This window comes from Drosophila bipectinata, chromosome XL, assembly GCF_030179905.1.
Source record: "Drosophila bipectinata strain 14024-0381.07 chromosome XL, DbipHiC1v2, whole genome shotgun sequence".
Taxonomy (NCBI): domain Eukaryota; kingdom Metazoa; phylum Arthropoda; class Insecta; order Diptera; family Drosophilidae; genus Drosophila; species Drosophila bipectinata.
In genome coordinates this window covers 6,448,019-6,470,523 of record NC_091734.1, presented here as the reverse complement: position 1 = coordinate 6,470,523, position 22,505 = coordinate 6,448,019, and the positions used below count along the sequence as shown (strand labels likewise).

The window sequence follows — 22,505 nt, the reverse complement described above, 5'->3', positions numbered from 1 at the left end:
TAAACTCTATTTTGATAAATAACATTTAATAAAAGGAATTGGAAGAATCGATTATATCGACATCGACATCGATATTTATCCACCTCTACTGGTCACTTCTTCAAACCGTCAATTGTTCAATATCCCGCAGCTCCACCAACAGCTCCAAACAGCTCCACCGCTACTACTCACTCGGAACGGTTGTGTTTTCGCGCTCCGCTGCTGGCATTAGTGAATTGTTTTTTATTATTTTTTTTTGTAGTTAGTTTCTGTACGGCTCTCGGCCAGGCGGCGTCGCCAGCCGTCCATTAGATACTCCATTTGCCTGTACTCCGTCCGCTATTTTACGGCCGTACTTAATCTTATCGCAAATCAAACCGCGGGCATGAGTCGAAGCGCAAAGTGTAATTGAATTTCGGCAGCAGTTCGATTTCGCAAACCCCTCTCCCCCCAGAGAGAGAGAGAGACCTAATCCCACCCAGAACTTAAGCCAAGCCAAGGACAAAGGACCATCCCAAAAATCGAAAGCCCAAAGATGCCCGTGAAGACGGTGAATCGCCAGCAGAGCCAATCGCCTGCCCAGCAGCTCCAGATGCAGCAGCAGCGGGATGTGGAGACGGGGCTGTACCCCACCATACCGCCGGAGCGCCGATCGCCGCCCTCACGCCCGCAGACTCTGCGCCAGGACACCGTCGACATGGAGGAGATCCCGCTGAACCAGACTAACGGCTCCCAGGAGCCGGAGGATCGCCGCAAGATGCGCGAGATCTTCGACAAGGTAGAGCTCCCATGGGGTTGTGGGGTGGCTCCCCTGGCTTTGGTTTCTAAAACAATGCCTAGCCATTGTTTCAGAGTGGAGGCATTCCAACGAAAACCCGCAAGCTAGCCGGAAATATTGCGAAATTACAGATTCTGGGGAATTATAAGAAAAGCATGAAATTCGAACCGGCGCCAGTAGCAGGGCTGGTCCATGTTCTGCCCTTGGAGAAAGTTGGGTGTTCTCTGCGTTCATTGTTTTGGTTTTCGTGAATGAATCATGCCGAGCATCGATCCACTGCCGCCCTGACCCCTCCCAAAGCCACTTGCCACTCAAGCCAGCACCTTGTGTGTTTTATTTCTGCAGCAGTTTGTTTTCCTCACATTGAAAAATCTTGGAAATGTGGGCCCGGGAATGGGGGGACTTCTTATCGTGACAGCAGAGCGAAAAAAAAAAATACAAAAAAAAAAAAAACCGGTTATAAATTATTGTTTGTTCGCTTGAGTTCTGTCTTCGTTTTTTCGTGTTAGCGTTGACGGGCATTTGTGTGGCGTTAGTCACTAAACCCCCTCCGTATGACGACCTCCCACCCACCCCGACCGCCCGTCGGGGTCTGTGAACCCGCCAACCCACCACCACCCACCTTGCTATCTGGACTTGTCGATTTTCGGATACTCTCGGGTCGCAATTATAAACCAGTTCTAGGTCGAGAACGTAAACCCCCTCCCCCATTAGCATAACAGAACCGCTTTCTCCGCGAATCCGGAATCCGAATCACATTCCCAGGCCCTCTGGAGTTTGACAATCTAATCGGACCCACCTCTTATGCTCCCAAAGTACAATCCAATGACATCAAGCCCTCCTCTTCGGGCTGGGGAGTCTTCAGACTGTTTTGATGCTATTTTTAGAGCCCCCTAAGACCTGGTAACTATACTAGGGGTATGTACACACAGCGCTAGCCATCAAGTGACAATGACTAAGCTCCAATCCCCGCGAGAAATCATACTCGGTTGCTTATCGCCGGGAGGCGCAAGCATTTAATGAGTAAATACGTTAGTCCGTGTCGGGAATCTCTCTCTGGGGATGGAAGCCCAACCCATGTAGCACTATCTAGTATCTATATCTTTGTGCTTAGTCGGATGTTCCACTGCCTTTCTATGATTTAATCAAATGTGCTAATTGTCCGAGCGGTTTCTTTGAAATAAAGCTACCATATATGGTGTCCAGAGCTGTCGGGGGTTTGATTGAAACGGCCTGGACTGCTGTGTTATCTCGGAAGGTGTCACTTCCACTATGGACTTCCCCAAAAAACAAAAACTAAGGTCGAGATAAAGGTAGAATTGGCTTTCGATTAGGGTAGGCCCATTAGGGTACTAGGTACCACTAACCATAGCTTCCTCTGACCATCCAGTTGTGCAACATAGTCGGCATTGAAACTGCCCCTTTTGGCGAGATTCTCGTTCGGATTCCGGGCCTTTTATGGCCACAACTTGGAGTCCGCTTTGGAGCCTGTAATTGCACCACAAACTCACTTGTTTTTTTTTTTTAGTTTTTAGTTTTATTTCGTAATTGGTGATTGGATTGATTGTGTAACGCATTTGTGAGTCGAAGCTCCTATTCGGCTTCCGAGGGCAAGTCAAAGTATATCGAGTTCTGACGCTGTGGCAGGGACACCAGCTGGGCAGGGGCCTGGCCGGACGATGGCGGATCCTCGTCCACCGCATCCTGCCAGTCCGCGTTGAGCTGGTCCTGCTCCTTCTCCTGGAGCTGCTCCTGCCTGAGATAGTCCTGGTCCCGGTGCAGCTCTAGCTCGGGCTCATCCTGCTGACGCAGTCGCTGGCGGTACAGGGTCGTTGGTCGTCTGGGGGCGGCCACCTGCCGGATCAGGTCCGGCAGGGTGGCCAGCCATTCCGGGGCGTGCGGCATTCGGCCGGCGGCGGGGGCGATTCCACTGGGGCTTCCACTCCGACGCACACTGCTACTGCGCCGGGCGGTCTGGAATTGGCGCCTCTCCAGCGCCGCCAGCTCCGGCTTGGCCCGTCCCGTGCAATGATTCACGACCAGGAAGAGTACCGCTATGGCCACGTAAAGCATGAGGACGGTGGCCAGACCGGACGACTCCTGGACTAACTCGTCGTCCGCCGGAAGGCATTCGCAGCCGGCACCACCGGCCTTGACCGGACCGGGAGTCCAGCCAAGCCAGGTGGCTGCATGGCGGGTCATCTGCACCAGCTGCAGCATTCCGGATGTGTGTGGTTTCCTATTAACTGGATGGGGAGGAGGAGTTTCGTTACTTACACATCTCGTCGGAGCAGCACCTTCCGGGTCATACTTACTGCAAGTCTTACAGTTTCCTGGCTCCTAAATTTGGTTGCTTCCTGGCTCCTAAATTTGGTCTGGTTGTCGTGGCTAGTGGTAGTATTGTAGTTGTCGTGTCATTGGTATGGGGGGTTACTGGTCCGGTGTGTCACATTTGGTTATATTTGGCGATCGACGATTTTTTATATTTTTACAATTAATTTTGGGGATTTTTATGAAGCCTAGGGTCGGGGGGATTAGTCCTCTCAGCTCGAGAGAAGGCTGAGAACTGAGCTCCGAACAGCCCGTCCCCAGGGCCTGCCTTTTAAAGTGCCAGGCACAGCCTACTGGGGATTGGTTTGAATATTCCATGGACTACTTGGATCCAAAAACTCATGCTGTTTCCTCATCTTTGCAGCACGACTCGGACCGCGATGGCATGATCAACACCCACGAGCTGAAGGAGCTCATCTCGAACGGCTATTGCCGGGACATACCCGCCTACATTGCCGCCCAGATCCTGAAGCGCGCCGACCAGGACAATGACGGCCACCTGGACTTCGAGGAGTTCTACACCATGTCGCTGCACCACAAGTGGATGATTCGCAACCTCCTCACCCGTTACTGCCGCTACGTGGTGCCGCCACCCAAGCCGCTGGAGGGCGATGAGCCGGACGGCGCCTACGAGAAGCAAATGTCCATCTGCCCGCCGCCCCTCACCATGGTGCTCTTCTCGATAATCGAGATCATCATGTTCCTGGTGGACGTCATTCATTTCCAGTGAGTACTCTTCTACCGTCTAGACTCTAGACGGTAATGGGAGGAGGCTCCGGTTTCAGTCCTCACCTGGAAACTGGGGGTAATGGATCCGCAGAGTCTCCATTCCAGTTCCCAAGAAAGGCTTTCCAAGAATACCTTTGTTTTGAGGAAACAGTTCCAAAGAATCAACTCTAAAACGTATCATTTTCCGCAGAGACGACCCCAACCACCAGGACAGGATTGGTGAGAGCACCAGCGGCCCGGCGGCCACGCTGTTCATCTACAATCCCTACAAGCGGTACGAGGGATGGCGCTTCGTCAGCTACATGTTCGTCCACGTGGGCATCATGCATCTGATGATGAACCTGATCATCCAGATATTCCTCGGCATTGCCCTCGAGCTGGTGCATCACTGGTGGCGCGTGGCGCTCGTGTACCTGGCGGGTGTGTTGGCCGGCTCCATGGGCACCTCGCTGACCAGCCCGAGGATCTTCTTGGCGGGAGCCTCCGGCGGAGTGTACGCCCTGATAACCGCCCACATTGCCACGATCATCATGGTGAGTGGAAGATCTCATTGGAATCCCTATGGGCATCCCTAATCCTTGTTTCTCCTTTCAGAACTATTCGGAGATGGAGTACGCCATCGTCCAACTGCTGGCCTTCCTGCTGTTTTGCTTCACGGATCTGGGCACCTCAGTGTACCGCCACCTGACCGACCAGTACGACCAGATCGGGTACGTGGCGCACCTGTCTGGCGCCGTGGCCGGCCTGCTGGTGGGCATTGGGGTGCTGCGGAACCTGGAAGTGCGTCGCTGGGAGCGCATTCTCTGGTGGGTGGCCGTTATCGTTTACTTCGCCCTCATGACCACCGGCATCATCATACATGTCTTTGTGCCGGACTACTTCCCCAAGCAGGAGTACAACTAGCCATTCTAGCCGCTAGCTGCTAGCTGTTAGCCGTTAGCCCTAAGGTCCCCCTAGCTATGTATAGCCTTTCTAGCCCATCCAAAGTGCGCTTTTGGGATGCGGAAACACGCACACAGTACAGATCCGAGGAACGCTCCCAACGCCGACCATGTGCCTACGTAATTTATTCTCCCCCATTCGTACCGTACATCGATCGCAGGTGTATCGCAGGTGCCTATAATTATATATTAATGATATATATATATATATATCTTCGATCTACATGACGCCGCGAAATGATGCTGGAACCGACACTGACCCAAACCTCAGTTGCATTTCGTCGATTTTTATTCTATAATCTTTTTTGAAAAAAAAAAAAAAATAAAACCAATCTTTGGAATTGTATATTTTTTGAGATCTATTTTAAGACTTTTACATCTAAATGCAAATAAAAGTAAAGTAAAGATTATTTGCTCATTCTTTTTATTTTGTAATCAAACCGCTTTACAGTTATAATATATAGATTAAAGACATAACATATTCTAAGTGGGTGGTGTCACTTTGTCACTTCAGTGTGATTGGGAGGCAGAGAGCGGAACAAGCGTTTTCAACGCTTCGCTCTTGGTTCCTTCATGCGGAAGGAACGCGGGACTCCCAAGTGGGTTTTACATATTCATATATAAGAAACATATTAAAAGAAAAAAAAAAACTGAAAAAAAAAACTAAAAAAAAAATACATAAACTCCCTGTTTTATAGCCACCTTGCAGCTAACTGGGTAAAGAACACAAAATAAACTAACTAATACTCTGACCGTTCTGTCGGTTCCACTTCCACTTCCACTTCCGCTCCTTCCTTTCTTCCTTCCTTCCGTGATTATGCTTTCATTCTTGAACTTTAACATAAGATTCTCGCTTTCCTTTTCGCTTTTTTTTTTTTTTTTTGTGTTTTTGTGATGACTCTCGAAGACTCAGTCTTGGATTTTTCTGTAGGTTTAGGTGTAGGTATAGGTGGTACTTATGAGCTAAAAACTATTTCCCTGAGGAGGTACCCGGCCCTGGGTTGGGGGTGTCTTGCGGATGCGGCAGGAACTGCAGCTTGGTGGTGTCGCACATGGCCACCTTGGCAACGGAGAGCCAGGCCTGGGGCACCATGTGGTGCAGTATGGCCTCGAGACGTTCAACGGGCAGGAAGGCAACGCACTGCGAGTGGTCCGATGTCTCCTGGCAGTTGTCCTCTGGGGTGCAGCGATTGAGGGGATCGTTGGCTGGAATGCCGGGCACTGGACGGCGTACAGGTATCACATCCTTGCCGGTACCCCTGTACAGGTTACCGGTGACGCTCAGCAGCTGGTTGACCAATCCCAGGCGGAACACACGCAGCTGGTCGCTGTTGCGGCTGACGGCCTGCATCACGGCGTTGATCATGTTGGCGGCATTGTGCATGCAGTTGGGGGTCAGCAGGAGCCACTTGATGGTCGGGCAGCGGGCGAGCATGTCAGTGAAGCAGTCGTCCACGTCCACGTTCAGCAACTCGAGGCGCTTAATTTTTCCGATGCGGGCCAGGCCACTCATAATGTCGTCGACCGGGAACAGGGACATGCTGCGATGATCGTTCTCCAGGCGGAAGGTGTGCAAGGCCTTCATGGCCGGCAGCACATCCCTGCCCAGCTTCACGCAGTCAATACCCTTGCCGAAGCCCAGCGTGAGCACCTCCAGGGCCGGCAATGTCTTCAGCAGCTGCAGCGGCATCTTTCCCAAGTTGGTCACACCGCGCAGGCTCAGCTCCCGCAGGTGCTTCATCTTGGCCAGGGTGGTGAACGAGGCGAGCGTGCCTTTCGGGTCAGCCATGCGCAGGCGCAGGATGCGCAGTCCCTCTATGCGGTCCAGATTGGCCAAGCTCAGGGTGTTGCTGGTGCAGACCGTGCGGAGCTCCAAAAGGGACGTCAGAGTCTTGAAGATCAGCTGCAGGAATTCGGCATCGCATGAATCTGTGCGCAGCACACGCATGGCCCGCAGGACGCGCATATCTCCGGTCATTCGGATCTGGGGCTTCTTCATTATCACACCCATCATGTCCAGCTCACGGGTGCGATGGCGCGCCATTTCGCGCAGCAAGTATAGCCAGTTGTTGACCACCGTATCACGGAGGGACACCGAGCTCCACACGCTCATCTCGCGGCTGACCATGGCCCAGGTCTTGCACACGCGCGACATGTTGGACCGATCCTGGGAGAAAAGAAGGCCTAGATTGGATGGGAGAATATCGGGAGAATCGTGGAAACTCACCTGCAGGCTCATGGTCTTCATGATGGCGGTCAGAACCTGGCAGCCAGTTTGGGCGTCGGCCAGGGACGAGACCAAGTCCATGCGCGGCTTCTTCGACAGAATGCGCTTGTTGTAGATTCTATCGTAGCTGGTCAAGTCCGGAGGATTCGGTTTCCTGTAGAGAAAAATATAACCATGTTTAGCATCCGAAATGGGTTATGACAGTGCCGTCCAGGATTATGGAACTGAACCGACTCACAATTTCATGCGCGGACGTGGCGGGTCTGCGCGAATGGCGATGGCCTTGCGGCCGCCAATCACCACCACATCCTGTTCGCGGGGCGAGCGGCAACGCGGCTCCGCATCGGTGAGTAGCTGAGCCGGCGGCTTTTGGCCGGGCTCCTTGATCTCCTCAGAAATCTCCATCAAGCTGGAACCGCTGACAGTCTCCTCTTGGTCCGGAGAAAATGCGTGGGCATGCGTCAAGTTCACATCGACATCCACTGCCTCGCCGGCAGCAGGTTTCTTCACCAGCCTGGACTTCCAGCAGTTCTGCGAGAAGAGTGTTTAAGGGTTTCTGTTCGGATCAGGGACTAGGATCTCCACTTACCAGACAGATGTTACTCTTGGGGGCGCCAAGCTGCTTGGGCAGCATCAGTGGTCCCAGACAGGTTATGCAATTCGGACCCTTGATCGGGGTCTTGAAGCTGCGAAGAAGAAGGATTAGGAGATTGTGAGATGGACTTTATGGTCAACTATGTACCTTCGCTTGCGGGCAGTGGCCGATCCCGATGGCCCAGCTGCAGCGCCTCCTCCGGCTGCTCCACCGCTTCCGTTGCTGGCTGCCAAGACCCTGGCGTTGCCCTTGACCGCGCTGGTGGCGGTCCAGCCCTCGTACGGCGGACTGGCACCTTTCGGCACCTTCGGCTTGGAGACACGCTTTCCTGTCACGGGCATGGGCAAGGGCGGTATGGGCAGCGGTAGTGCCAGGGATTTGGCACGCTGCGGAGCGGGCGTGGCCCGACGCACCAGCTCGAACTCCGGACCCACCTCCTGCGACTGTCGCTGAAAGCAGAAATGCTCAATGGTCAGTTCACCTTCTAGCAGCGGAATGATGTCCTCGCGGGAGCGCAGCTTCCTGCCGCCGGGGGCGATGAAGAAGACATCGCCGGTGCGACGCTTCGGATTTCCGTTGCTGGGGAGCACCAGCTCCCTTTTCCAGCCGTAAGCGAAGGGCAGACGATAGAACTCGTCGGTGGCCTTCAGTTTCAGGTTTCCCAACGGGGTGGTAGGTGCCTCCACCTTCGCGGCGGCCTGGGCCTGGGCCTGGGCTTGGGCTAACTTACGAAATTCCATTTCCAACTCTGGCACATGCCCGGTCAGAGCCAGGTGGAGCTCCACCTTCGGAGGTGGTGGGCGTGGGGCTTCCTTACGGAACTTCGGTTGCATATCAGACACTGGCTCGGTCTGAGCCAGTTGGTTGGACTTCTGAGTGCTCTGCGACATGTCGCGCTTCACCAAGCCGCTGGCAGTGGCAACATCTCCTTGGCTGGGACGTTTGGGCATCTTGGCCAGAACTGGCTCCATATTTACGAAACTCTGATAAGGAGAGCTAGCGGCGCGCTTCAGTACACGAGTTGGTGACACAACCTCAACCACCTCCTCATCATCATCAACGTCGTCGTCGTCGTCATCGATTTCAATGACCATTGCCTGGCTCGGCACCTCCACAATCTCCAGCTCTGCCTGATTGGCTTCCTCGTCCGGCTGCGGCTCCTTCTCGGCTGGCTGCTTCTCCATCTTGACCTGCTGGATCTCCGGCTGTGACTGTGGCTGTGGGTCCGGTTCCTGATTCGGTTCCTGCTTCGGTACCTGCTCCGGCTCATTCTCATCTTCATCCTAATGGGGCGACACAAGCGAAGAGAAGGTCAAAGGGTTAGTGGATACGTGATATTCCCGGCGTTAAGCATAAAAGTTTTGTTGGGGTCTCCACCTGGTTGTCTAACTCTGTTTGTTGCATGTTGGTTGGACATTGTGGCGTCGGGTTGGAGTTAGTCGTTGTCACATTTGTACTAGTTGTTTGAACTTCTGGTTCTGGTACTGGTACTGGCTCTGGTGCTGGTTCTGGCACGGGCTCGGTTTGGGTTTCCTGATCGGTTGGTTTCAACTCCCGATCGGATTGGGCTTCAGTAGCGGGCGGCGTTGCTGTCGCCATGCCATTTCGCTCTGAATCGAAGCTGGAGGACAAAGAGGACTCCGGCGATGGAGGCGTGGCAAGCGACTGCTGCTGCTGTGGCTGCTCTTGGTGTGGCTGTGGCGGCGGCGGCTGAGGCTGCGACTGCGGTTGGTGTTGATGCTGTTGCGGCTTCTCCACCTTCATCTCCTCATCATCCACTGAGGCACCCACTTGGACTTGGCCTTCAGCTGGCTCTGCCATCTCAGGTCCGTGCAACGCTTCTCTGGGAAACACCCGTAGACCACTGTTGACGAGCGTACGCAGCTCGACTGCCGTCTGGTGTTCGATTGGAATTGGCCGTTTGGTTGGTGGGTTGTGTTCGAGGTGGAGGTGGAGATGGAGATTCGATTCGATTCGGTTCGAGTTGGGTTGAGATTGGCACAAGCACGGGCACGGGCACAGGCACGGGCACATACAATAACAACAAACAGAACAAATAAAGTGCTGTTCGCATTCTATAGAACTCTCTACTAACACAATGCCAAAGCAGACACTCATTAAATGGAAACAAACAGGCGCCGGGCATCACCCACTGGACACCGCCGACTCGGATGTCTGGCGGCGATCGGCTCTGTCTAAACAGATTCGAGACCGTCAGCGAGTCAGCGTCTCAGCTTCATCCAACAGACAACAAAGCGCTACCATATCGAATTCTTCCAGTGTTTATATTGGACACCCAGAAACAGCTCCCCCCCCCCCCCCCCCTATTCCCACATTCAGGATAAGCCTAACAAGCCTCGCCACTGCCACGAGATATAATCAGAGAGATGGAACGAGCGGTGTCTCGTCCCTCAAGCTTCGGACGCCCGGCTCTGCCTGCCCCGGTACTCACCTGCGAATCCTGGTCCGAGCTACTGTCGACGCTGTGCGAGGTGGAAAGCTTTGGATATCCCCCGGTCCAGCCGATGAGAGCAGCGTCTCCCGATAGCAAGCGTTCGCGCGCATTTTTGCTCTTCTTCTTCTTCTTACCACCTATTCGGGGAATTACACAATTTTTTTTTAATGAGAATTTGTGGAAAGAAGAAGCAAAAACCTACCATTTATGGCGCCATTTTCCTCACCATTTATGAGCGACGATGATGAGCTAGAAGAGTCCTCATTGTCCGAGCTGATGGACTTTTCTCTGGCCAGGGCATTGGCCACCAGGAGGCGGTCACGCATGTTGCTGGGTCCCATGCCGACGGCGGGACTGCGGCCTCCAAATGGGCTGCGAGCATCATTGGGGCTACTGCCGCCAAAATAGCCGGGCGAAGTGGCCTGACCATGTCCGTTGCTGGCCGTGGCCGGGCGATCGGGGAGAAATTCGATGCTGGAGCTGCGCGAGGAGGAATGTTCGCGCTTCTTGGGGTCTGACTTCGACGGTCCGGGGATGTCGTCGGGCGAGCTCATGGCGCTCTGGAAGAGATTCGCGGAAACAGAAGTGAGTGAGGGTTGGTTTTTCTGTCCCGCGCTAGCACGTCTGCAGTGATTGATTCGATTTCGGCTTGTTGCTTGTAAGCAATGCGAACTGTACTGTGAATTCTGCATGCAACTTGCCGAAAGCTGCAGGCCAATGTATGTGTGTGTGTGTGTGTGGGGGACCGAGACAGCCTCAACAAATCTTGACCTAGCATGTGCTTATTCTAGAATCTAGATTTACGCTTCGTATGCAAGACGGTGTTTGTTTTTCTTGAAACTTCCGCCGATTCGAATGAAAGGGGGAAACCTGAACGAAGCGGGCCCTTCTAACGGTTTCGTCGCGCCACTTCCCGGGAAGTGCTTGCAACGCATATTGGCATTTTAGGCGCCCCCCCCCTCCCCCGTGAAATTGCGCTTTCCAGCTAGTAATTATTGTCCATTTTGCTTGGTTACTGCGTTTATTGTTGGCGGCGACTTGCAAACTTGTCCCTTTGGGTGCAAAAGTGTGCGAAAGGTCTTACACGCGTGTGTGCGTAAGTGACGCCAAACAAAAACGCTGCATGAACGGACTCGCCGCCCTCCGAGTCTTATTCTAATATTCTGTGTTTCAGAACTTACCGGGTTTGTGGCACTGTATTAGGAAACAATTTTAACACAAAAGGAGGCAAACTAGTTCGCAAATCACTAAAACGTATGTTTTAAGTGTCCCGGTGGTTCGACGCAAAGAGAACACAAAGCCTTGGACTCGAAGCGGCGGGTAGCTGGTCCTACTGCTTAACAGCTGATGGCTTCTAGTGTTGGTAACCGATAACAAAGTTGATAACTTTAGAGCCGGCAATCGGTCCATCTCTATAGCTGAAGCACATGGTGAATGTTAGTTCTGGGCTTTGGGTGCAAAATTCAAAATAATTTGACCGATTTGAAACCAAACAAGCCGCCAACATGGGCGGCCACCACAAGAAGAACCTGCGGGCGGAGAAGGCCAAAGTGAAGCTAAAAGGCGCCAAACTCCCCAAGGGCCTGAACGTGACCAAAACGGACTTCAAGGTGCGCAAGATCGAGATTCGGGAGCAGTTAAAGGAGTCCTCATACACGGAAACCGGTCTGCGGCAGTTCAATCTCAAGGAGACCCTCTCCCGGTTGAAGCACCACAGCGTCAAGTTCCGTCAGGATGCGCTGCGTAACGTGAGGGACTCGGTGAAGGCTGGCAATGCTGATCACTTGATCGGCCACCTCAACGACCTGTTCCAGGGAATTGCTGCCGGTGCACTGGACATGGAGCGTTCAGCCAGACAGGAATCGTTCAAGACTCTCGACGTGCTTCTGGAGGCACTGCAGCCATCGGCAGTGGCTCCCTTCTTCCATGTGATCGCCACATACTTGCGTTGTGCCATGACCCACGTGCTTCCCGCCATCCAGGAAGACTCCTTACTAATGCTAGACGTGCTGCTCCAGCGGGTACCACCGGCTCTTTTGGCGGAGCGCAGTGCCAGCGTCATCATCGGCAACTTCATTGACATGATATCCCGCTCGCGCCACGACAACGAGAAGGCCAATCGCACACTGACTCTGAATCTTGGCCAGGGAAAGCAGACCACTGTGAAGTGGCGCACCAAAGTACTGATCCGCCTGCACCAGATACTGGGCACTCTGGCTCATCAAGGCGGCAAGAACCAAAAATCCGTCCCGAACCGACTGATAACATTCGAGGAGCATCTTCCTCAGTTCTACAATGTTCTGGCTCCGCATCGCCAGGACCTGCGAGACCTGCACGCTATCCTAAACGAAAGCAGCTTAAGCGCCGAGGGCTCCCGTCTGCAGACCTACGTCGAGCAGCTGATGCCTCTGCTCCAAGACAACTGGCTGGAGGTGCGCCCGCAGATACAACAGCCACTGCTCTCCCAGGATGCTGCCGCCAGTCTCCACGTTGTCGTGGGCCTAATGACCCTGCTGTGGACGCTGATTGGCCAGCATGAAGCCGCCAATAATACCACCGACCTCAGCGAATGGCTGAGAACCAACTACGCCAAGAAATTCCTCCTCAACTTTCTGGACAAGGACGGTAGTCGCTTTCCCTACCAACAGATCCCTGGCCCGGCTAAGAAGTCTTCGAAGGAAAAGGGTCCAGCCGATGGTGGGGAGCTCTGCTTGCCGCAAAATCTCGGCATCGTCCAGTTAACCTGCCACTTCCACCCCAATCCTACCCAGAAACAGGCCCAGCTCTTTGGCCACCTTGTGAACTACCTGCAGCAGAGTCTGCAGCATCTGGGATCGATGCCACCAGAACAGCAGCTCCAGCTGGTTGAGGCCCAGCGCCCGCTGCTCCTGGATAACGCCAGAGTCCTACTGGACATTGTGCCCGAACCATTGACCAATCTACTGACCGCCTCCATCAATGCCTACGTGGGACAGAAGTACACCACGCGCGAGGGTGTGGCCTCCCGGGTTCTTAGCCTGTTCTGCGATATCATAGAACGTGCGGATCTCTATAACAGCTACGGAGGCGCCGAACGGTTTGGCTCGTTCCTGGTCTACTTGCCTCAACTGCTCCTTAAGCCGACTGTGGGCGAGGGAACGCTGCGCGCCATGGCCACTCTGTGCCGGCAGCTAAACGCACTCTTCATGTCCGCCCTGATCCAGGCTGCCCCGGAAGTGGTCGACCACCTGGGAAAATTGCAAGTCACCGGCGACGCGGAGGACGAGGACAAGTTTGAGAACCAGAAGCGCGTCCTCAATCTCTTCTACTACGCGAGGGACTTGGACAAGCACCGCAAACTGGAGCAGGCCCTAAGGAAAGTGGAGCAAGACGGAAGCCAAGAAGCCGCCAGCTATCTGAAGGCGGTGTTGAGCTTCAATTAGGAAGATAATTTTAGATTTTAAGTGACTGTAACTATCTTAGTTTCTAGGTTTAAGGTTGGCTTAAGACTTGTATGTGGAACTCCCGCATATTCCAGGCTGTCAGTCGTGCAACAAACAAAGCAAATAGCTTTCGTAGATTAATTATCCTTAACCTTTTCATAGAATATAGTTTAATCCTACTCTTTTATGTGGAACTCCCGCATATTCTGGCTGTCAGCCGTGCAACAAATCAACAAAGAAAGCAACTAGCTTTCTTAGATTAATTATCCTTAACCTTTTCATAGAACATAGCTTAATCCTACCCTTAAGGACCCTGTATATAAAAATAATGTAAGATTACTCTGTAAATATGTATTATATTCTTTAGCCTAAGTGAAATTTCAGGATTTTTGCTTTTTCGGGGGCTTGGGCTTAAATCTATCCAACACGGAGGGCTTGGACTTTTTGGTCTTCACAACAGCACCGCCTTCCTTGGCGGTGTGCTCCTCGATGACGCCCTTCTTGGCCTCCCTCACCTCGGCAATGAACTCCTGCGGAAATGGGAAACAAATACATTAATATTTTGTTGGAATACCAGGCCGATATCCGGCTCACCTTGCGCTTGAGGTCCTTGACGATCTGCTTGTTGCGAGCCGCATTGGCGCTGCCTCCTTTGCCCTTCATCTTGTGGCGGGATTTCATTTTGATTTGCGGCGGTTTAAGGTGGAACAGCTTCCTCTTGGCATCGATCTTCTCCTGCAGCGTCGGCGCATCTACTCCGGTTATTTCGTGCGGATTCAGAGTGATCAGTTCGGGCGGAATCTTCTCCAGCAGAGCGTGCACTTCGTGTTCGCGACGCTGTTTCGATGTCTCGTACGGATTGGCCTCCATGGCATCGAAGTTGGGCTCACCCGAGCCGGGTACAAGCAGCGATTGGAAGCCCTTGGCCGTGGAGACGCCCAGCACATCTTCATACGGGCAGAAGCGCAGGCCGTGGACAAAGGCATCGCATCGTTGCCGGAGGTAAGGAAGCTTCTCAAAATGGCCGGTGCCGCCGCCAGAAAGCAGATCTGCGTACGTCTCCAGGTAGGTGCCTTGCGAAAGGGCTAGCATGCCGCGTTGCGAGACATCCAACTCGTTGGCTGGCAGACGCAGTTGGAAGTGAGCCAGAGGCTTGTCCTGCACCAGGTTGCGTATGTCCCACACCTTCACCGCTCGATCCAGTCCAGCCGTGACCAAATGCTGGCCTCGAGGATCCACCGCCAGCGCCGACATGGCAGTAGAATGGCACAGCAGCTTCGCCAGCGGTTCACGCACTTTGGGCGACCACATCGATACCACGCCCTTGCCACCGCCTATGCACAGCACGCCGTTGCTGGGATTGTGGCGCATTATCCGAATGTCGCCGAGGTTGGTCTGGAAGTTGCCCACCAGCTCACCAATGGAGACGTCTAGCCAGGAGGCGTAGCCGGCCGTGTTGCCAGCGGCGAGGAGGAAGTGGTAGGGCAGAAAATCGAGACGATTCACCCGCGCCAGCCGCTTGACGCAGTGCAGCTCAGTGCCTTTGTTATCGTAGAAATAGACCCAAGACTTCTGGGCCACCGCGAACATCGTGTTAACGTGCAGCCACTGGACATCCTCGATGCTCTCCATGGCGTTGAACTCGCAGTGCAGTTTCTTCGTCACCCAGTCGAAGGCGGCGATGTGTCCACGTCTTCCGCCGAGCAGCAGATGCCGCCCGTTTTTGGTGTAGCGCATGTGGTACGGACCGAATTCCATGTTGAGACTAAAGTGCTTTGCCGCCGACTGGAGATCCACGTTCTGGGCTATCTGCCCCTGCCGGTACTCCGCAGTGACTTCGCCCTCATCGGCCTCGATCTGGCCCGGTGTTTCTTGCAGGAGTAGCTCCGTACGTGCGGCCTGTTCGACGGCATACTCCAAGTACTTCTCCCGGCGTGTCTGCTGCTCCTTAAAGTGCCGCGTCTTCACACCCTTAGCTTCCACCTTCTCGCCGCGTGAGTATTTGTCCAGAAGCTCCTGGGGAATGGGATTTCTCTTGAAGTGTGTCTCCTCCTCAGCTTCCTCCGTCGGCTTCTCCTTGGGTTTGGGCTTTAGGGCAGCCTTCTTGGGATTGTCCTTTTTGATTTGTTTCTGCATTTTGATGAAATCGCCAACAAAGTTCTGTTGGCTCTTGCGTTTCAGTGGTTTTACCGCTTCCAGGTCATTGTTTTCCGGCTTCTTGGAGTCAAAGTAGCGCTTAAAGGTTGTCTTGGGCTTAGGGCGCCCTTTCGGCGCTGTCTTGGTCATTTTAAAGGCTCTGTTGGTGGAATAATTCTAAAATCTAGTTTTAGAAACAAAGTAGCCTCTTTGAATTTGACAACAACGTGCACGTGCTGCTTCTTCTTCTTCAGTCCAGGGAGTCAGCTGTTTCCCAATTATTCGATAACTTTGTGCAATTTATCGATAAGAATTTAAATTTTGAAATGAAACAAGCTTTTCTGTTTTGTAATATATTTTTATTTAAAGTAGTAAACAAAAAAACATATATCTTAGGTGGTATATTTAATTATGTAGTTTTGAATTCGTTGATTATTTCGTTTTGTTCAGTTGCGACTTAAAAACTAAACCGAAAAGATATTAAAACACATTTTGGGCGGCAAACAAAACGATTTCAAGATCCTTTCGGGCAAACATTTATAGTTAGGAATAGTTAAGTTAGACCTTATTTTGGTACCACACGAACGCTCGTTAGACGAACGTTCGTCAGTCTCTTCTGGGAGGCCCCTTCCTCGTTTGGGATCTCGGGCTAATAGACCCGTCCGTAGGGCAGGGTATTGGGGTAGTAGGGCATCAGGAACTTGCCGCCGAACCGGGTCTGCGACTGTGCCGACTCGCTACTCGAGGAGAACATGGAGGTGCAGATGTCGGCCCGATCCCGGTGCAACCGGCTACTGCTGTTCGACGTGCTCGTCGTTCCCGCGATTCCAAGTCCCAGTCCAAGGCCCAACCTCAGTCCACTGCCGTGGCGCCGCTCTCGTCGACGTGCCCGTATCAGCGAGAAAATAGCTACCACCACGGCCACCAGGAAGATCAGTCCCAGGACACAGAAGGAAATGGCCAGCTTAGAGATGGAGAGGCAGAGGGTGCCCTCGCCCGGTAGGACTTGTCCACGCAGATTCGCTGGATAATCATCTCCTGAAAGAAGGGTTGGAAAAGTTTTTAAAAAAAAGGTAACATTTGGATATTAAAGTATCGGGCTTCAATAGCCAGGGCAGCGATCTAAACAGTTCGAACATAGGACAGATTTTCGGAATCGGAGAAATCCGAGTTGTGGGTCTATAGCTTTCCAGACATTTGAGTTATTTTAGGGAACTCGTGTTTGGGTGTTCTGGCATCCGTGACTCACCGTGGCTCATGTTGTGGCGCCTGTCGTACCGGAGACGGTCCACCTCGATCTGGGGAGCTGTCACGGCCAGCGAATTGAAGACCTCGATCCGTGCCAGGTGCTGATCCGCACTGAGGGATGGCGGCGCCTGTCCCGGACTCTTCTGTCGGCAATTAAGCTGCAATTCCATTTCAAAACATTTTAGAGGACTGTAATTTGTTCGATTTGGTGACAACCAGCTGCACCGGAGGAGCTACCCCTCTTCCGTACTGGGTAGTGTCGAGGAGGAGGCAGCTAAGTGGGTGCGCGGCTCCAGTTGGATGCCTTTCGGTGCAATAACCACATTAATTAGCAGACGCAACAACACGCTACACTGGGCAGAAGCCACAAACAAAGACAAAGACCAGAGCCCAGCGAGCTCGAAAAGGAGGTAGCAAGGCAACACTTTCGTTTTCGTTGCAATTAATTGAGATGCATAAAAAATGCGGAGCTGAAATGTTGCACTGGTTGCATACTACTCACCGACGGGCACTTCCCCTTGCAGAGCTGCACGCCACAGCTGACGTGGAGCCGCTCTCGATCCGGGAACTTGAAGGCGGGAAATGTGGCGGCGAACGTCCGCTCGACCAGGTCTTCCTCCAGCTGCTTTGACCAGCCCTCCTCCGCCGGCCGGTGGTGGGTGTGAAGGGCGGGCATTACCTGGAAAGTGATTAGAATATACATATAGTCGTCCAGTTATGTCACAGTTATGGCCACTTAAACGTACCAGAACCAGCTGCAACCTGCCACCTGACCCTGAACCTGAAACCTGTTCCCCGCCACTCATTCACTCCCCGCCTTCTCTCTTTACGGGCCACGGGATTATATAATATTTGGGTGACAAAAGTACATACGTTCACACGACGCCAGTAGCCACTTCCGTTAGCGGGTCATATACCAAGAAACCTCGGCCAAAGCCAAGTTCAATGACAACAAAAAACCCGGGCACAGTTACAGATACAGATACAGATACAGATACTCGGTGTATCATCTAGATACTCTGTGGGAGATGCAGATATGATGCATGATGCATATATAAAATTACAAGACTGGCTGGTAGATTTACGATCTCCATTGTAACTGGAAACGGAAGGCAGATCTCCGACGGATTCAATTTACACACGTGGAGCACGTGGAGGAGCCATGTGTGTGTCGTGGGTGACTTGGTGGGTGCGAAACTTGAGACAATAACGTGAAATTGCTGCGGAAGTTCAAACGAGTTCACGTGCAAAAATGCACCAATCTGGAGAGCTGGAAGCTTCCTCATGGCGGTCATATGTGGCTTTTTTTTTGGAATTTAAATAAATACCAGGATGTTTGGTTAATTTTAAAGTCAAATATAATGTAGGATAGCCTTTGAAAAACCAGTATTTCCACTCTTCTTGCAACGCATCCGCCTTTGGATTCGAATTCGGGTCACAGATTCACATTCTAGAGATTCTGCCCCAGAAAGTGGGTCGCCGCATCTGGGGAGACAACAGCCTGAAGAAGACAGAAGACTCACAACAGAAGAGCGAGGCCAGAACTGGCAGACGGGGCCCAGAAGACAAAAGACTGGGCGAAGACGGGGCGACTGGCTTCTAAATCACTTTTCCTCCACGCTCTGACCCAGAAGTGTTTCTAAACCAAACAAATCAACCCGTGATGGGTGTGCGCATAAATTTGCAATCGCATCCTACTACTACAGGTGTCTACTGTGCCTTCTACAGGTAGAAGCTACAGCTACAACAACAAAAAAAAACTGTAAGAAAGGGGGCCAGACAATAAACAAACGCAGATGCGAATGCCAAAGAAAATGAAATGTGCTAAAACGGAAGGCACTGGGGCTGGGGGCCGAGGCACAATAAAACAAACATCAAATGCAAATGCCTCTCCAAATAAAACAGAAATTAAGCCGTGTGATTTTTCTAGCTCTACAGCTCTGCCCTGACCATCAGCAACAACAAAAAGATACAAAAAAAGATACAAATGTATCTGAGCAAAGACCCATAGCCAGAGCCAGAGCCAAAAGCGTCAGCGAAAGATTTGTTTGACCCATTTTGGGACCGTGAATGAAAATGAATGACATGTGCACCACCAAATGCAAATGCCCGGCAATGGCAATGGCAATGGCCCATTGTGGCACAGTGGGATGCATTCAAGATTATGTTACTCAAAAATAAGATTTATTCCTCAAATGAACAAAGAACAAAGGGTGTTCTAACCAACACTTTAGATAACTTTTTAAGATTTTAAAAAGAAGTCTTAAAAGAATAAATGTGATTTTATACGGTTTTTAGAAAACAAATAAAGGAAGTTTAAAAAAACATAGTTTAATCTTATTAATGGAATTTTATTTATAAACTATAGAAGAATAATAAGATTAAGGTTTAAGTTACAAGATTTTTAAAAAACATCATACGTCTAAGAGTCGAATTAATTTGAAAAACCCTTTTTAAGTTAAAAAAAAAGGTATTCCAACCACTGTATTTGGTGGTCAATGGGTGGAAGATTGAAAGATTGTGGTGCCCCCAAAGGGAGGGAGTCGGAGACGGCGATGATGAGGCAACCACAACAGGGGCACGTCAAAATGCTAAACGATAAATATTTCTATGTATTTCACTGTTGGCTAATTGTTGTGACCTCCTAATTTACTCAAGAAGAACCGAACCCCCTGAAGAACCGAACCGAACCTCCGAAGAACTGAAGAACCTGAGAGAACAGTTCGCAGGCTTAGTTGTAGTTTTTAGTGTTTTTTTTTTTTTTTTGTATTTTTCTTCGTGTTTTTAATGACTTTTGGCTGGGCTTGTTGGGTTGGCTAAGCAACGAAAACTGTTCTAACGATGATCGCATAATTACGGCTAACAGTTTTGGCTTCCTTTTTTTTTCTAGAAGTCGGTGCTGTAATAACTGTTACAATTAATGAGGCGTTTTCCCTCCCATTACCGGTAAGGAGTGTTGGCAAGAGATTCTATACTATTCTAATATATAATATTTCACTTTCCTTTTGAGATTCGATCTTACCGATTGGATATAGCCTATAAGTAAGAGATGTCTAAAAGGCCATAAAGTTAGCCAAAAGTCTTGGCCAAATTGAGTTGTGACAACTTCAAGCTAAAAACTATCCGAATAACTTTTTATGGCTTGAAGACGCTGTCTTCTAAAACTGTCTTCTGACCATTTCTTCAATGTCTTTCCGTTAATTTTGAAAATGCAATTTCTGGAACCTGTTTCTGTTTTGTGAATCTGTAGCGTTTCCCAAAAATATTAAAATCAGTGGATTTCAGTCAGGCTACCCTCTAGATTTCTTGTCTATAAAAATGAAAGTTAAATGCGATCAATCCAAGATCGCCCCACAGCATCTCAGCCATCAGCCATCTCAGCAGGTTAATTAATGACTTTCCGTTTGTTTTTTTAGATTGTTTTTTTTTTTTTTTATTCGATCTTTGGTTTCTTCTCCCGGCTAACGGTCCACCGCAGAATGTTGCCCGGCAGGCACTAATGTTACGCAAATGTATGGACTCACCTGCTCGTCAATGGGACAGCCCCGGGCGTCGAGAAGCTGCTGCGAGGACTCTCCCAGTCCGTCCAGGGCGGCGCAGTCCACCACCCGCACTCCGATCGTGCCCGGAACGATGGCGCGCACGGTCAGGGTGGTGGCCACGCCAACCTCAACGGAGCCGGTGCCATTAGGACCGCCCAGTTCTAGCCATATCCTGACACGTGGCGTCTCCATATGTTGGGCAGGAGCTGGGGCACCACCTGTGGCGGCGGCCAAGGCCCGCATTCTTGCATTTCTGCGGGGGAAGGAAATAATGTAGGAAACTAATATATTATCATTCCAGGCTATCCTACCTTTCGCGTCCATTTTCCGCTCGCCAGGAGGGCAGCGACATGCCCATTTCGGTGGCCGGCAGCTGACATCTCACGGAACTGAGGATGTCGGTGCTCTGACGCAGTTTCTGCTCCATTTGGAGCATTACCCGGACCGAGTACTCCATACTACCATCATCCAAGGGCTCGGCTCGAACCCCACAGCCGGAGGTGGGGATACGGAGGTTCAGGTGGGTGGAGTCCAGACCGCGAGTGCGGCATTCGAGCGGAAAATCCTTGGCATAGAGCAGGCCCCGAAATGGACGGCTCAGTTCCAGCTGCATCTCGAGGAGATCCCGACTGCAGTTGACTTGGAGTGCATGGATTTGCATAGAATTGGAGGGGGCAGTGGCGGTGGAGGAGGTTGAGGAGGAGGCGTCGATGGCGTTGACTGGCGTTCTGGTTGCCCAGCCAGCATGACACACAAACTGCGGCAGATGCAGCACTCCGACAACGGCCATCAGTCGTAGCCAGTGGAGGCAGCCGGGACTCGTATTGGGGGATCGGTGGTGGCCAGTAAAGAAGAAGAACATGTTTCCGATTTCCCGTTCCCGGCCCAGACCCGCCCGCCGATGAACGATGCGAAAATAACCGCAAAACGATGCCACTTGTTGATGATGTTGCTGTTGTTGCCACTGCAACACCTGCGGCCTGCCGCCTGCTGCCTGCTGCCTGCTGACTGTTGCCTGTCTTAATTGACCTACTCCGAGTTGGCCAAGAATCTAGTCTGCAAAATGGAAAAAAAAATTGATTTTGGGTAAGTTTCTAAACCGAAATTACTTTCATTCCCAAGTTTTTATTGCCAATTGTGAATATTTTTCCCGCAAAAGCCAACAAAGATCCGGAAAACTACCATAACTGGCCGAAAGGTAATCAGCCATTGAGAGCAAATAGTAGAAAGGGGATGTCAGGCCATTGTATAATGTCAGTATAATTTATAATTGCCAAATAAACGAGAGGCCATCACATTGGGAAGGGGCCCTTCCCGAGAGATGCCAATTCCGTGCTGAAAGCGGGTCAAGTTTGGCCCATATTTGTTGATTGAGGCAGATGTTGCAGCACGGCAGTACGGCGAACAAATAAGCCAAGCCAAGCCGACAAATAAATAAACAGCCAGACATCAGGGCTTAAATCAACATCAGCATAAAGCGTTTGCAACTTTGCGTAATCCTATTTGATGTTGTAGCTCCGATGCTCGGCCGCTTGTTATTTACCATATATTTTGTTGTTTGCTGTTTTTATTTGTGACTTCCATCTCTTGTAATCAGCCCAATTAACAATAAAGCCCAATGAATGCCAATAAAAAGCAAATATGGGCGCCTTTCAAAGTCACCATCGAAAGCTTACCTGACCTTTGCGGATGTAATCCTATCTCGTAATCGTATCCTTTCACTTTACGATCAAATCCTTTCAGAAGGATGTTAGATTCCCGTCAGAATCCTTTATAAGCTGCCGTTTAATTTTCACACAGAAACAAAAATAAAATTAAATCTTGCACAACCTCGAGGTAGAACCGCAACTTTTTTAAATTGGTTAATAAACACCAATTACGCATGCACGAGCTTCACACGCTCTCGGATGCCAAAGCAAGAATCAAATAATTTGCAAAAAAAAAAAAAAATATTGAAGAAAACGAGCTAAGCTTACTAACACTCGAGCTGAAGACGAGCGCGCGCCACCGAGTTTGCAGATGCAATGCATTGCCGGTGTGCCACCGACCGGGCCAATTCCAGAAGTTAGCCAAGTTAGTTAGTCGCGGCCCACAAGAGGCCGCCGCGCATGCGCACTGATTT

At 51.3% G+C, this 22,505-nt stretch overlaps 6 protein-coding genes across 8 annotated transcripts; 2 read left to right on the top strand and 4 right to left on the bottom strand.

The window, feature by feature from the left end:
• The first annotated feature begins 90 nt into the window (after positions 1-90).
• rho-4 (rhomboid-4) lies at positions 91-5,168 on the top strand. The gene is made up of 4 exons (XM_017232743.3): positions 91-757; positions 3,453-3,814; positions 4,008-4,350; positions 4,412-5,168. The coding sequence occupies exons 1-4, from the start codon at positions 515-517 to the stop codon at positions 4,718-4,720; spliced, it is 1,257 nt and encodes a 418-aa protein (XP_017088232.1). The 5' UTR covers positions 91-514; the 3' UTR covers positions 4,721-5,168.
• LOC108119526 (uncharacterized) lies at positions 2,292-3,333 on the bottom strand. The gene is made up of 2 exons (XM_017232744.3): positions 3,073-3,333; positions 2,292-3,003 (listed from the first exon to the last, which is right to left on the bottom strand). Exon 2 carries the CDS (start codon positions 2,975-2,977, stop codon positions 2,351-2,353), a length of 627 nt encoding a protein of 208 aa, XP_017088233.2. The 5' UTR covers positions 2,978-3,003; positions 3,073-3,333; the 3' UTR covers positions 2,292-2,350.
• A 444-nt stretch (positions 5,169-5,612) lies between the features above and the next one.
• Positions 5,613-11,364, bottom strand: LOC108119530 (uncharacterized). 2 transcript variants are annotated; one of them, XM_017232750.3, is made up of 9 exons: positions 11,217-11,364; positions 10,238-10,595; positions 10,033-10,172; positions 8,958-9,476; positions 7,728-8,863; positions 7,575-7,671; positions 7,224-7,516; positions 6,986-7,139; positions 5,613-6,925 (listed from the first exon to the last, which is right to left on the bottom strand). In XM_017232750.3, exons 2-9 carry the CDS (start codon positions 10,587-10,589, stop codon positions 5,729-5,731), a joined length of 3,888 nt encoding a protein of 1,295 aa, XP_017088239.2. In that variant the 5' UTR covers positions 10,590-10,595; positions 11,217-11,364; the 3' UTR covers positions 5,613-5,728. The 2 variants fall into 2 exon arrangements, with proteins under 2 accessions (XP_017088239.2, XP_017088240.2); XM_017232751.3 differs by lacking the exon at positions 8,958-9,476.
• Positions 11,365-11,440: 76 nt separating this feature from the next.
• LOC108119531 (testis-expressed protein 10 homolog) lies at positions 11,441-13,808 on the top strand. The gene has a single exon (XM_017232752.3). The coding sequence runs from the start codon at positions 11,541-11,543 to the stop codon at positions 13,455-13,457; it is 1,917 nt and encodes a 638-aa protein (XP_017088241.2). The 5' UTR covers positions 11,441-11,540; the 3' UTR covers positions 13,458-13,808.
• On the bottom strand, positions 13,794-15,847 carry LOC108119532 (uncharacterized). Its single transcript, XM_017232753.3, has 2 exons — positions 14,052-15,847; positions 13,794-13,987 (listed from the first exon to the last, which is right to left on the bottom strand). Exons 1-2 carry the CDS (start codon positions 15,741-15,743, stop codon positions 13,838-13,840), a joined length of 1,842 nt encoding a protein of 613 aa, XP_017088242.2. The 5' UTR covers positions 15,744-15,847; the 3' UTR covers positions 13,794-13,837.
• Positions 15,848-15,943: 96 nt separating this feature from the next.
• Positions 15,944-22,434, bottom strand: cyr (cypher). 2 transcript variants are annotated; one of them, XM_043209886.2, is made up of 7 exons: positions 22,364-22,434; positions 22,060-22,161; positions 20,695-21,439; positions 20,366-20,636; positions 17,344-17,520; positions 16,843-16,999; positions 15,944-16,631 (listed from the first exon to the last, which is right to left on the bottom strand). In XM_043209886.2, exons 3-7 carry the CDS (start codon positions 21,243-21,245, stop codon positions 16,243-16,245), a joined length of 1,545 nt encoding a protein of 514 aa, XP_043065821.1. In that variant the 5' UTR covers positions 21,246-21,439; positions 22,060-22,161; positions 22,364-22,434; the 3' UTR covers positions 15,944-16,242. The 2 variants fall into 2 exon arrangements, with proteins under 2 accessions (XP_043065821.1, XP_017088243.2); XM_017232754.2 differs by having other exon boundaries at positions 22,060-22,432.
• Positions 22,435-22,505: the final 71 nt, after the last annotated feature.